The sequence below is a fragment of the Coregonus clupeaformis genome, chromosome 28, assembly GCF_020615455.1.
Source record: "Coregonus clupeaformis isolate EN_2021a chromosome 28, ASM2061545v1, whole genome shotgun sequence".
NCBI lineage: Eukaryota > Metazoa > Chordata > Actinopteri > Salmoniformes > Salmonidae > Coregonus > Coregonus clupeaformis.
This window is the reverse complement of record NC_059219.1, coordinates 22,073,162-22,087,109: the sequence shown is the minus strand read 5'-3', so window position 1 is coordinate 22,087,109 and position 13,948 is coordinate 22,073,162. Positions and strand designations below refer to the sequence as shown.

At 45.6% G+C, this 13,948-nt stretch overlaps 2 protein-coding genes across 2 annotated transcripts in view; one reads left to right on the top strand and one right to left on the bottom strand.

Annotated features, from left to right (window-relative positions):
- Positions 1 to 2,522, bottom strand: part of LOC121559138 (cyclin-dependent kinase 17-like) — a 44,744-nt gene extending 42,222 nt beyond the window's left edge. The window contains exon 1 of the mRNA XM_041872451.2: positions 2,169 to 2,522. The gene's annotated coding sequence lies outside the window, so the exon portion shown is untranslated. The remainder of the gene's footprint in view (positions 1 to 2,168) is intronic.
- A 1,543-nt stretch (positions 2,523 to 4,065) lies between these two features.
- LOC121559068 (phytanoyl-CoA dioxygenase, peroxisomal-like) lies at positions 4,066 to 9,412 on the top strand. Its single transcript, XM_045208429.1, has 9 exons — positions 4,066 to 4,247; positions 4,646 to 4,701; positions 4,944 to 5,054; positions 5,435 to 5,603; positions 7,680 to 7,761; positions 7,916 to 8,097; positions 8,186 to 8,335; positions 8,439 to 8,570; positions 8,674 to 9,412. The coding sequence occupies exons 1-9, from the start codon at positions 4,182 to 4,184 to the stop codon at positions 8,725 to 8,727; spliced, it is 1,002 nt and encodes a 333-aa protein (XP_045064364.1). The 5' UTR covers positions 4,066 to 4,181; the 3' UTR covers positions 8,728 to 9,412.
- The last annotated feature ends 4,536 nt before the right edge of the window (positions 9,413 to 13,948 follow it).

The window sequence follows — 13,948 nt, the reverse complement described above, 5'->3', positions numbered from 1 at the left end:
GAGAACTTGCACAATTGGTGGCTGACTAAATACTTTTTTCCCCCACTGTATCTGTCTGTCTGCCTTCACATGCAAATCAGTAGATCTGTATATGGATTGAACATTTGTCGGACAGACAGACAGGCAGACACTGTGGGTTTAGTAGGCAGAGGGTCCCGTGAAAAGAACACTCACAGAGGAACCTTTCCAAAGACAGAGGGAGAGAAAGGACAGCACCGGCTTAGAGAGAGGCTGGTGTCAAAGGAGGAGAGAGGGGAGCTGACACACACAGAGAGACAGAGACAGGCATAGAAAGAGAAAGAGAGAGAGAGAGAGAGAGAAATTTAAATAAAAAGAGCGAAAGAGAGAGGGGGCTGGCAAAAGACAGACTGTACAGCACGGTATTCTGTGCAACTGCCATGAATAATCGACATGATCATATCCAATCGGACCTGAGAGGATGAGTGTGAGCCCTTTCATGAGTCATGACACAGAGGAAATTCATGGGGCACCAGTACACCATCACTACCGTATATAATCTGATTCTGTCTCTGTTTTCCTTCCATGCACTTTACCTCCCAGCACCGAGACTGATCAATATCAAAGCTATCGTGGCATGGTGTAATCAGCAGGGTTACACTGTAGCACTATAGAGAAATTATAGAGAGAGTTGTGACAGAAAAATGAAGGTTTGGGTCAGTATAATTAGCCTGTCCTGAGGGATTGGTTTCACACAGATAGAACAACCTGGAAAGATTCTCCTGATCTGGGTCATTGTAGCTGCAGGGAACTGCTAGATCTAACCTGAGTGCATGTACACACACACACCACTGGCCAAGAACTAGCTGACACCAACCAAGATTTGACACACACAGACACACCTCTGGTTGATGAAAAACACCCGCTGGATATATGCAGTACTGGGGGGATAGATGGAGGGGAGGGTGCATGTTTCAGCCCAGGGCCATATTGGCTCCAGAAGCACAGTAAAGGGCTATTCCAGACAGACATGTAGGCTACACCACCACTTGAAAAACATAACAGGGGTCAGAGTTCAAACAACACAGCTCCAATGAGACGAGTACAGGAGGACGAGCGTCATCACAACCACACACACACCTGTCAAAGTTTGGGACTGCCAATAGGATAGGAAAGAGGGACAATTGGACAGAATGTGTTCCTCAATTCATCTCTGATATGTTGGCCTCTTCCAACTACACTCACAAGGTATGACATTAATGGGGGATGTATACTATGCCAGTCTGCTTGCCTGGTTTCTTTATGGCATCGTTTTCAGAGGGAAATCTGACTGAACTGATCCATTTCCACCAATTATACCATGATATTGTTTCCCTGAGAGGCAGTCACAGCCAAGGGCTGCTACACTGAGATTAGAGTGTGCCAGGTATTACTGTGGTCCAAGGAACCAATTCCTCATCATCACCATCAACACCATTACACACTTACAGTAACCCTGGTTCAGACATCTATATGCTGTGAATTGTAACTTATAGGCTTAACAACCTTACATTCATCGATAACATTGTACACAGTAGCCAATCAGTTTCATATATGCACATTTGACACATCAACTTACAATGTGCGACACTGTTGGGCACCTGTTATGGACCTTTAGGCCTATTTTTTTTATGGTTCAGATAGGCTACAGCAAAACATCATAAAATGGGGAAAAAACGAACGAAGCCAGTGTAGTGCTGAAGGGATTCTTTGTGTATAAAATGTGCTGACATGCATCCAACTGGCACGGGTCATGGCATTGACTATTTACACAATGTATACTGTACTCAACACTTTCAATATAATCTACTGTATGTACATGCTTCAGCTTTTTCTGAGTGTATAGCCTAAAAGGTGTTGACAACATGGTGTTAAAAATCAAATGGTGCGTAGCCTATAGGTTGAAGGCAAATAAACAGAAATGGTATTGCCCATTGTAAACACACAAATATAATTGTGTTTATAAAACTCATAATAGTAGGTGTCCTGTAGCTAGTCCTATTTTGACAAGCAAGCAAAATAGTTGGTCAGCTCAACTAGACCCTTGTGGCGACGCAACATCGTGCGCTGGCAACATTGTTTCTACTCCTTTCAAAGCGGCATAGCAGTAGCCATTCTGATGGATAGTGTGATTGTTAAACTAAATGAAGCCACAACATTTGGCTACTTACCAGAAACGATGTACGTTGTTTCGACCTGACTTCCAGACCTCGATAGGCGCTTCCTCGGAGGCCGGATTCCCGTCTTTCCACCCACCAGTAAAAACAGTTCGTCTACGTCTTGCTTTCCGCTTGCGCACCTTATTCCGTATAGAATGTTCTCACATGAACACAGTTTTCAAAGTTCAAATGATAAAAATGACAGACCAGATTCTGAAAGCTCACTTCTATGACGAGCAGGGAGTTTATGGGGAGTGAGAACGGATTGTGTCGGTGGATGAACCCGTAGGGCTGCAAGCTTTGGCTGCCCGCATTCTGACGCCTCCGCCTATGCTGCTGCTGACATGAAGAGAGAGAGAGATCGGGGAAATGAAGTGAATGCGATTGGTGGCCGCCTACCAGCAGCACCAATATGGCCCTTCATTCAATGAGTAGTTTTGTAGCGCCTCCTGCAGTAGGGCTACTACACAGATAAATCATAGCCTACATTCCCTGACAACTAGGCCTATTAATCAGTGGTGCAAAGTACCTAAATAAAAAATACTTTAAAGTACTAGGCTACCTAAGTCGTTTTTTGGGGTGTCTATACTTTACTTTACTATTTCTATTTTTGACAACTTTTACTTTTACTTCACTACATTCCTAAAGGAAGTAATGTACTTTTTACTCCATACATTTTCTCTGACACCCAAAAGTATTCGTTACATTTTGAATGCTTAGCAGGACAGAAAAATTGTCCAATTCACGCACTTATCAAGAGAACATCCCTGGTCATCCCTACTGCCTCTGATCTGGAGGACTCACTAAACATACATGCTTCGTTTGTAAATGATGTCCGAGTGTTGGTGTGCCCCTGGCTATCCATAAATTAAAAATACAAGAAAATGGTGCCATCTGGTTTGCTTAATATAAGGAATTTGAAATGATTTATACTTTTACTTTGGTACTTAAATATATTTAAAACAAAATACTTTTAGACTTTTACTCAAGAAGTATTTTACCGGGGGACTTTCAGTTTTACTTGAGTCATTTTCTATTAAGATATCTTTACTTTTACTAAAGTATGACAATTGTGTACTTTTTCCATTACTGCTATTAATTTATAACTCTCTTGGAATTGGATTGGGCCCTTTGATTTTGGAAGCATGCATGGATCGATCTACTTAGGCTAAATTAATTATCACTTGAGTCTGCGTCTGTTTATCTCTGTCTTCTACTTGTTCATTCAAGGCTATATATGTTGCATGTTTTGTAAGTTTGTCACAAAGATGCTCTGTTTTCTTTTCTTCTCTCACGCGGATGGTTGTCATCGGACGGGATTGGGGAGTGGTATTTAGTGTTTAGTGTCCAATTATTTGTTTGCTTGTTTGTTGTTGTTGTTGTTGTTGTTGACCATGACTGAAATTAGCTCTGAGACCAGGCTGAAATAGTGGAAAGCTTCCATTCAATTAATAGTGTGTGTGTGTGTGTGTGTGTGTGTGTGTGTGTGTGTGTGTGTGTGTGTGTGTGTGTGTTTGGTTTTACTATCCTTGTGGGGACCAAAAGTCCTCACAAGGATAGTAAATCAAGGAAAATTGTGGGGATATTTTGCCGGTCACCACAAGGAAAAAATGATATTGTAGGCTTGGGGTGTAGGGTTAGGGTTACAATTAGGGTTAGCATTAGGGTTATGGGTTAGGTTTAGGGGGTTTTAGGGTTAAGGTAAGGGTTAGGATTAAGGTTAAGGTTAGGATAAGGGTTAGGTGTAAGGGAAAATAGGATTTTGAATGGGACTCAATTGTTTGTACCCCACAAGAATAGTAAAACAAACGAGTGTGTGTGTGTGTGTGTGTGTGTGTGTGTGCGCGCGCGCGCGTGTGTCAATGTCCTTCTCACTTGTGGACTTTGACCTAGTTGGAGAGTAGTCTACACCAGCAGCATAGGCCTACATAACAGTGGCCATAGGACTGTCTGTCACTGTGTAGATTGAAGACGCATCGGCATACAAAATAAAGGAATACAGAATAAAACATATATTCTTGCAAAATGTCTCGAGCGGCAGACAGACTGAAAGTGGTCTTCAATCATCTAGATCGACCATCTTCTTTTGTTGTATCCTTTTCAACTGTTTTACTGAAAATGTCGTGTGTTTCTCCATGGCTGAGCCGTGCTGGAATTTCTGACCGACTTTCAGGGACTGTGTGTCGGTACAGCTTCGCAGGACAGGCCGGGGCATGAGTAAATTGTCAGGCCTTTTCAGAGCGAACTGAACATTGGGAGTGGAACTATAATATTGCAAAATGTATTTATTTTCTGTAGGCTAAATGTGTTTATTTATCCATATAAGACTACGATATCTTATTGGCTATGTATGCGTAAAAGGCGCGCTTGTGTAGTCTAACTATTAGGCTATAGCTATTCACAATTTAATTTGTTGACAATAATTAACATAGTTTACATAAATGTGTAATAGCTACAAATAAAATATGATCTTAACTCATTGCATAAAGCAAGCATCTTCTACCTCTGGCCAAAACGTTGCCTACTATCAACCACAAGCACTGAGGTAAGTGACACCTCAATCTCATATTTGGGCTGTTTTTGACTATGTCAATGGCCTTATATTATGACAGTCTAAAAGTATAGGGACTGACCCATGCCCTACTTACTGAACACATTACACAATGCTGAAATCATCTCAGTAGTTCATTCAACTTTGAGTTACGATCACACTTTATCTAAACACTGTAACACAGGCATAGAGTCTAATAAGCGTTTATCACACTGTCATTCACTTGCTGTATCCAGGTATTCCTTTGACAATGATCTGCTGAGCACTGAGCAGAGAATCTCCTATGAGGAGAATGGCTTCCTCCTTATCAAGGGCCTGGTGTCTGGGGAGGACATTGACAGATTCAGGTAAGACCACAACACCATGAGAGAGACAACAGAAAGGTCTCAGATGAGACTGAAAGGAAAACACTAGATAAACAAAAAACAGGCAGCTAACATAGCATGCTCAATGATAAAAGTACTAAAAGACCACATAAGAGAAAAATGGCTGAACATCACTTGACTTGACTTTCTCCACCAGCGCTTCAATATGTCCCGTCTTTGACCCAACATGTAGCATGGTTCACCAGTAGAACACTAGAACACTGCTCCTCTGTACCAGAGACACATGGCTTTACCTGCTGGGCTTAATTAGTGATGCTACAATGAACAAAACTGCTGTTCCTCTAAGGACTGAGTTGGTGTGTCTGCTTATGTGTGTGTGTCTGTGCCCGTGTGTGTGGCAGGGTGGCGTTTGAGCGGATATGCCGTCGGGAGGTGCAGGTCCCGGGGCTGGTGGTGATGAGGGACGTGTCCATCGCCAAGTCAGAGTTCGTCCCTGACCAGAAGGCCATCTCCAAGCTGCAGGACTTCCAGGAAGACACTGAGCTATTCCGCTACTGTAGACTGCCTCAGGTGCACACACTGCATGGACACACACACACATGGACCCACGTGCGCGTACTGCATCAAGATCTCATCGTTTCCCTTCAAAATTCGACGTATTATGGATGCACATCTATTTTTGATCCATTAATTCTTCATGGTTACAGGGTTAATTCGCGTGGTTACAGGGTTAAAACAGAAACAACTGAAAGGTTAAAAGCTTAGGCATTAATTACGAGTGGTTAATGCAAACAAATTTAAATGCGCTATTACCATCAGGTATCATCTGTATTGTTAGTGTTCTCGCAGCTTGCTATATTTTGTGCGCAGTGGTCTGAGCAGCGCGCTTCGGCTCGGAGCATCACGAGTTTGCGTCGGTCAATTGTTGTTCTTTTTTTTGGTGAGCGCTGAGGAAGGCATATACAGTGCATTCGGAAAGTATTCAAACCCCTTTACTTTTTCCCAAATGTTGTTACATTTTAGCCTTATTCTAAAATTGATTAAATAATTTTTCCCCCTCATCAATTTACACACAATACCCCATATTGACAAAGCAAAAACTGGTTTTTAGAAATGTTTGCAAAAAAATAAAATAAAACTGAACTGTCACATTTACATAAGTATTCAGACCCTTTACTCAGTACTTTGTTGAAGCACCTTTGTCAGTGATTACAGCCTTGAGTCTTCTTGGCTATGATGCTGCAAGCTTGGCACACCTGTATTTGGGGAGTTTCTCCCAATCTTTTCTGCAGATCCTCTCAAGCTTTGTCAGGTTGGATGGGGAGCGTTGCTGCACAGCTATTTTCAGGTCTTTCCAGAGATCGGGTTCAAGTCCGGGCTCTGGCTGGGCCACTTAAGGACATTCAGAGACTTCTCCCGAAGCCACTACTGCATTGTCTTGGCTGAGTGCTTAGGGTCATTGTCCTGTTGGAAGGTGAACCTTCGCCCCGGTGTGAGGTCCTGAGCGCTCTGGAGCAGGTTTTCATCAAGGATCTCTCTGTACTTTGCTCCGTTCATCTTTCCCTTGATCCAGACTAGTCTCCCAGTCCCTGCCGCTGAAAAACATCCCAACGGCAAGATGCTGCCACCACCATGCTTCACCTTAGGGATGGTGCCAGGTTTCATCCAGACGTGGCGCTTGGCATTCAGGCCAAAGAGTTCAATCTTGGTTTCATCAGACCAGAGAATCTTGTTTCTCATGGTCTGAGAGTCCTTTAGGTGCCTTTTGGCAAACTCCAAGCGGGCTGTCATGTGCCTTGTACTGAGGAGTTGCTTCTGTCTGACCACTCTACCATAAAGGCCTGATTGGTGGAGTGCTGCAGAGATGGCTGTCCTTCTGGAAGGTTCTCCCATCTCCACAGAGAAACTCTAGAGCTCTGTCAGAGTGACCATTGGGTTCTTGGTCACCTCCCTGACCAAGGCCCTTCTCCCCCTATTGCTCAGTTTGGCTTGGCAGCCAGCTCTAGGAAGAGTCTTGGTGGTTCCAAACTTCTTCCATTTAAAAATGATGGAGGCCACTGTGTTCTTGGGGACCTTCAATGTTGCAGAAATTATTTGGTACCCTTCCCCAGATCTGTGCCTTGACATAATCCTGTCTCAGAGCTCTATGGACAATTCCTTCGACCTTACGGCTTGGTTTATTCTCTGACATGCACTGTCAACTGTGGGACCTTATATAGACAGGTGTGTGCCTTTCTAAATCATGTCCAATCAATTGAATTCACTACAGGTGGACTCTAATCAAGTTGTAGAAACATCTCAAGGATGATCAGTGGAAACAGGATGCACCTGAGCTCAATTTCTAGTCTCATAGCAAAGGGTATGAATACTTATGTAAATAAGGTATTTCAGTTTTTTCAATTTGTCATTGAGGGGTATTGTGTGTAGATTGATGAAAAAAATACATATTTAATTCATTTTAGAATAAGGCTCTAGTGATCAGGCAGACACACACACACACACACACACACACACACACACACACACACACACACACACACACACACACACACACACACACACAAGTGTGTCTGTCTTTCTTTCCATTTTTTCTTTCTTTTTTCCACATCAAGTTTTTATTATTTCAATTGTCTTTGTCTTTCTCAGATCCTGAATTATGTGGAGTGTTTCACTGGTCCCAACATCATGGCCATGCACACCATGCTGATCAACAAGCCCCCAGACAAAGGTACAGAATAGTGTGACCCTTATCTAACCTCTAACCCCTGACCCTCAACCCCTAACACTGACCCTTATCCAGAAAGACACACATAGACACACCTTCTTGAGAGTGAAAACAAAGAGCCTGCCTATTTAATCCAATGTATGTTTATGTTTCTCAGGTAATAAGACGTCTCGCCACCCCATGCACCAGGACCTGCACTATTTTCCATTCCGTCCGGCGGACCGCATCGTGTGTTCCTGGACCGCCATGGAGAAAGTTCACCGCCAGAACGGCTGCCTGGTGGTCCTGCCTGGTTCTCACCACGGCACCCTCAAAGAACACGACTACCCAGAGTGGGAGGTGATACACACATACACACCTGCATCCTCAACAAGCACGACTACCCCCACTAGATCTTGTGACATCACTTCCCTTTCCTCTTCCTCAGGGCGGGATCAATAAGATGTACCACGGTGTCCGTGACTATGACCCCAATCATCCCAGGTTGCACCTGGAGATGGAGAAAGGAGACACAGTGTTCTTCCACCCTCTATTGATCCACGGATCTGGAATGAACCAGACGCAGGGCTTCCGCAAGGTAACACACTCACCCCTGAAAAACACTCTGGAAGCCATAGATACATAACCATTCTAGGATCCTTAAATCATGGAAGAGTGTGTGTGTGTGTGTGTGTGTGTAGGCCATCTCCTGCCACTATGCCAGTGCTGACTGCTACTACATTGACGTGAGGGGAACCACCCAGGAGAACATAGGGCAGGAGGTGAAAGAGATCGCAGCAAGGAAATATGCTGTAGATGACGTCACATTTGAGGTACATCTCTGCAGGAGTGATACAGTATACATCAAACACATGTTAATAAACTGTGTATAACAGTGTGCTGTGTCTAAAACTGTCTGTTTTGTGTGTGTTATAGGATACCTGGGCTGTAAGGGGCCGTCTGGTGCAAGGGGATAGGACCAATCTGTGAGAAAGCCCGCCCACCGCAGTGTGATGGTCACTCACCACTAACAACCTGCCAATCAAAGGAGATTGAAAAGAGTTGACAAATCTACCAGCCAATAAACTGAGACTCAGTGACGGGAGTAATGTATTCATTAGGTGAGAGAGATTGTCCAAGAGTCCAGTCAGGGATGTTTGCTGGGTGTGTTTAACGTATTAAACTAAAGGGACGTTAATTGCAGTTAAATATTGATTGAAGTGATCATCTTCTGCCTAACAATAAAGCACTTACTGTGTGGTGGACTAGAGTGAGAGGAGCAGAGGTAGAATGTGTGAGAGAGAGAGAGAGAGAGAGAGAGAGAGAGAGAGAGAGAGAGAGATAGACTGGGAGTGTGTACGAGAGAGGTGAGTGGATGAAGGTGAATAGGAGGCTATTTCTGTTATGAATATGAGTATGTTTTAGTACACTTTGGAAACCAGGTACTCAGGGTGTCACTTTGTAGACCAGTCCGCCATGAAATACCAGTAACCTTGATGCCTTAATATAACAGAATCCTAGTTGTATTTTACATCACCGCCTTAACAATCAAATCTATGCTGCTTTTAATGAGTGTAATGAGTACTTATGTTTAAAACCGGTTTGTAAATTAGTTTATATGTGATTTCCTTTCATTATTGTCGATGTGACTGGCAATAAACGGACTCAGAATCAATTGCTTCACTCTCTTTATTGTCTGTTCATTGGAGTTCTAGTGAGGATGGTGAGGTACTCTCTTGGTTTCCTCACTCCTTTGTGCCGCATCCCAGACACACACTCACCACCTCAGAGACCATTTTTGATCCCCTTAATCTGATGTATTTTACCTAAACCTTCCCCTTCCCCCTCGACCCAATCTGCTTTCCAGACACTCTCCCAGCCAGCTCCTCCCCCCAGCCCAAAGCCTTATGAATATTCAGCAGCTAAAGCTTTTTGAAATCTCCATCACCGTGGAGATCAGGGATAGGGGGATGGGACAATAAGGACAATTTAAAGAGCATTACAATTAAGATGGATAGCATCCACCTTCAATTTCCATATACAGCACCAGTCTGGATACCTGACGTGATAGGATGTACGTATGTGTGAGGGAAAGAGAGTTTGTGTGTGTGAGGGAGCGTTTTCCCTGTGTTTTCAAATGGAGGCTGAGATGTTTCCTGACTAGGGCTGGTGCCTCTCCTGTGGAACCAAAGAAAACACCTGAGGGCTGTCTGTGTGTCATGGAAAGGAGAACAGCCATTCCATTCAGAGTAAAGCGGAAAACCTTAAGTCTATCAGTTAATCAGACAGACACCATACATGAAATCCTACCAACCCTAAACATGTAATTCAGTGTCAAAATCCAGACCCACAAACCTCATACTCTTTTCATGATCACACACACACACACACACATGCGGTCTCTAAGCCAGGATACTGTCCTGCACTCACTCGCTCGCTCACTCACTCATTCACTCAGAAAAACAGGAGCCAAGGACAGACTCCCCTGCCTAGTTTCCTACTGAGAGACTCTTAAAGAGAGGAGTTCAGTCTCAACACCATCTTCTTTTCTTGATTTGTCCAATACATAGTCACCTGCATGTGTTTATGTAAATGCATAAGCAGTCCTTAAGGTGGCGTCATCGAGTTACTGCATGAGTAAACTGCATGATGTCTTTTGCAGTATTTATGGAGGTGGTCTGGCTGTTTGTCATTATTGTGGCTACATACATACTGAAGGTAGATTCCTTTTAGAGGAAAGAAGAAAAAAAGCTGAACTCAGGAGGCTGAAAAGATTTGGCATGGGCCCTCAGATCCTCAAAAAGTTATACAGCTGCACCATTGAGAGCATCTTGACTGGCTGCATCACAACTTGCCCATATGGAAATGATATAGAAGAATTTAACAAGATTCTTATATGTTCTACCTGGAACTTGTCAGTAATACATACGGCAGCAAATACCCTTACAAGATTCATAGAAGATTCTTGTAATATCTGACTTATATGGGTGGTTAACATTTAGACAACAGAAATGTTGCATGTATTATATAAAAAAACATACAAGAGACATGTAAGCTAAGCCTTCTAAGATCTCACATACATGGGACATACACGTTTCAAAGCACTTGTATAACACTGTCTGACGTCATTGACGCATGCAATGTGACACTTGTTGAAAAGGAGGAGAGCAGGAGAGTAAGAAGAGCAGAAGGGGGAGGAGAGGAGGAGGAGGAAGAGAAGTGAAGGCGGACAAGAGGAGGAGAGAAGAGGAGGAGGGGGGAGGAGGGGATAGAAGAGAAGGAAGAGGATAGAAGGACCGGAGGAGGAGAGGAGGAGGGTGTGGAGGAGGAGGACAGGGAAAGGATAAGGAAAAGGAGGAGGAGGAGGAGGAGAGGGAGAGGAAGAGGATGGGAAGGATGAGAGGAGGAGGAGGAGGAGGAGAGAAGAGGAGGAGGAGAGGAGAGAAGAGGAAGAGGAGGACAGGGAAAGGATAAGGAAGAGGAGGTGTAACGATCCCGGCAGTCTGAGTCGGGTCCTGTCTGTGGACTAGTTTTTCTGCTCGGGATCTCCAGTTTCCCGAGGGTTCTGGAACGCTCCGGGGAGCTCTCTTGATTTCCGCACCTGCATCCCATCAGCAATCTGCACACCTGGTCCTGATCATCACCCTTCTTAGGCTCTGGCCTAACATCCATTCCCTGCCGGATCGTTAGCCATGAACAGTAGGTTTACCAGAGTATCAGTCTTAGGGCTTCTAGCGTTAGTTTTGTTGTTTTGCACCTTGTTGGTTTGTTGTTTACTTACCTCCGTTTTGTTCCATCTGCAGTCACTCGTCCGGAGCCTTCATCCAACCTCTGCCTGGTGGTCGGCGGCTGCCGAGGCCATGATTGGATCAACCACTGCACCCCCAACAACTAATCAACGCCGCCCGCTCTGTTCCCTGGATTATTCAGCATCACTCTTGACTTTGTAAATAAACACTCACCTTCGTTTCAACTTACCTTGTCCTGGTCTGCTTCTGGGTTCTGGCTTTGTAACTCGTGACAGAACGATCCGGCCAGTAATGAACCCAGCGGACCTGGACTCTGTTCGCCATGCCATTACCCATCAGGAGAAGATGTTGGGCCATCATAGCACGGTACTACAGGAGATCGCGTTGTCAGTTCGGAACCTTTCTACCGGTCTGACGGAGGTCCAGAACCAACGCAAGTTTCCGGTGGAGGATCCACTACCGGTTTCACCCATCTCGCCTGCCGCTTCTGGAGCTGTGTCCTTCCGTGAGCCCAAGGTTCCGGCGCCGGATAAATATGAGGGGGAGCTGGGAAGATGCCGTTCCTTCCTTATGCAGTGTGGATTAGTGTTCGATCTACAGCCCTACTCTTATGCCACAGACAAGGCTAGGATAGCCTTTGTGATTGAGGTTGCTGCGTGGTCGAGCGCTGGAGTGGGCTTCAGCCGTTTGGGAACGACAGGATCCCTGCATGGCTTCATACCAGGGGGTTCACGACCGAGATGAGGAAGCTCTTCGACCATTCCGTCCGAGGGAGGGAACGCCAGCTAGGCGCCTGTTTCGCTTCGCCAAGGAACTGCGCAGCGTGGCCGACTTCGTGATCGAGTTCAAGACGTTGGCTGTGGAGAGTGGGTGGAATGAGGGAGTCTCTGCAAGCGGCCTTTTACCAGGGTCTGTCGGAGCAGCTCAAGGATGAGTTGATCTCCTATCCGGAGCCTAGTGACCTGGACAGCTTGGTAGCCTTGTCTATTCGGGTGGATAATCGAGTCCGAGAGCGAAGGAGGAGAAGCAATGGGGTCCGTCCAATCGATCAGCTTCTCAGTTCCCAGTCGGGTCGGGTGGTGGACCAGAACACGTCGATCATTCTCCACCACAAAGGATTAGTGGAGAGGTCCTCTCTCCCGATTCTGAACCCATGCAAGTGGGGCGGCACGGGTTAACCAAGGAGGAGCGTCAACATAGACGTAAGACCAACTGCTGCCTCTACTGTGGTAGCTCGGGACATTACATCTCCACTTGTTCCCGGCGGTCGTCAAACTGCCCGGCTCGCTAAAGTTGGGAGGACTTTTAGCGAGCCAGTTTCAACCTCTCAGTACCTCTGTCAGACCCCGTTTCGGCTACCCTTGTGAACAGGAATCAGAGCTTAGCGATTAACGCTTTTACTCGATTCAGGTGCCGATGGAAGCTTTCTTGATGCCGAGTTGGTGGAACAGCTGGGGCTTTCCGGCGAGCAATTGCGGAAGCCATTGAAGCGACCACTCTGAACGGCAGTAGTCTGGCACGTATCCACGATGAGGACTGAACCGGTTAAGATGCTGTTGTCGGGGAATCATTCGGAGATGATTTCATTCTTCATTCTGCCGTCTTCCCATGTTCCTCTGGTCCTTGGATACCCCTGGCTGAAGGAACACAATCCCACGTTCGATTGGGTGACGGGCAAGGTAACGAGTTGGAGCCTTGATTGTCATGCTAACTGTCTCCAAGACTGCCTGTCCCCATTCGGTTCCCAGTCAGGTGATTGAGGCTAAACCCCCAGATTTGTCCCTGGTTCCCGAGACATATCACGATTTGGGGGAAGTGTTCAGTAAGCAGAAGGCTCTGTCACTCCTCCCCACCCGACCATATGATTGTGCCATCAACCTGTTCCCTGGAGCTGTCTACCCCCAAGGGAAGGTTATACAGTATCTCCGCCCTGAACGTGAGGCTTTGGGAGACCTACATCAAGGAGTCCCTAGCTGCTGGTCTCGTTCGTCCCTCGTCATCACCCCTGGGGGCAGGATTCTTCTTTGTGGGTAAGAAGGATGGCTCTCTTCGACCGTGTATTGATTATCGGGGTTGAATGACATCACGGTCAAGAACAAGTATCCCCTGCCCTTGATGAGTTCTGCCTTCGACTCCTTACAGGGTGCTACGGTGTTCACCAAGTTAGACCTACGCAATGCGTATCACATGGTCCCGGATCAGAGAGGGAGACGAGTGGTTGACGGGTTTCAATACACCGATGGGTCACTTCGAGTATCAGGTGATGCCGTTTGGACTGACCAATGCTCCAGCGGTATTCCAGAGTATGGTGAACGACGTCCTGAGAGATATGATCGGGTCTCTTTGTGTTTGTTTACCTGGATGACATTCTGATCTTCTCGAAGGAACCTTCCGACCACGTCCAGCATGTCCGGCAGGTTCTGCAGCGATTGTTGGAGAATCGCCTGTTCGTGAAGGCCGAG

Excerpts from the sequence above, each read along its gene's own strand:
- LOC121559068 (XM_045208429.1), top strand. The coding sequence starts at position 4,182 with ATGTCTCGAGCGGCAGACAGACTGAAAGTGGTCTTCAATCATCTAGAT. Across the intron at positions 4,248-4,645 it reads ATCGACCATCTTCTTTTGTT|CAAGCATCTTCTACCTCTGG; the intron begins GTATCCTTTTCA and ends CATTGCATAAAG. Across the intron at positions 5,055-5,434 it reads GAGGACATTGACAGATTCAG|GGTGGCGTTTGAGCGGATAT; the intron begins GTAAGACCACAA and ends TGTGTGTGGCAG.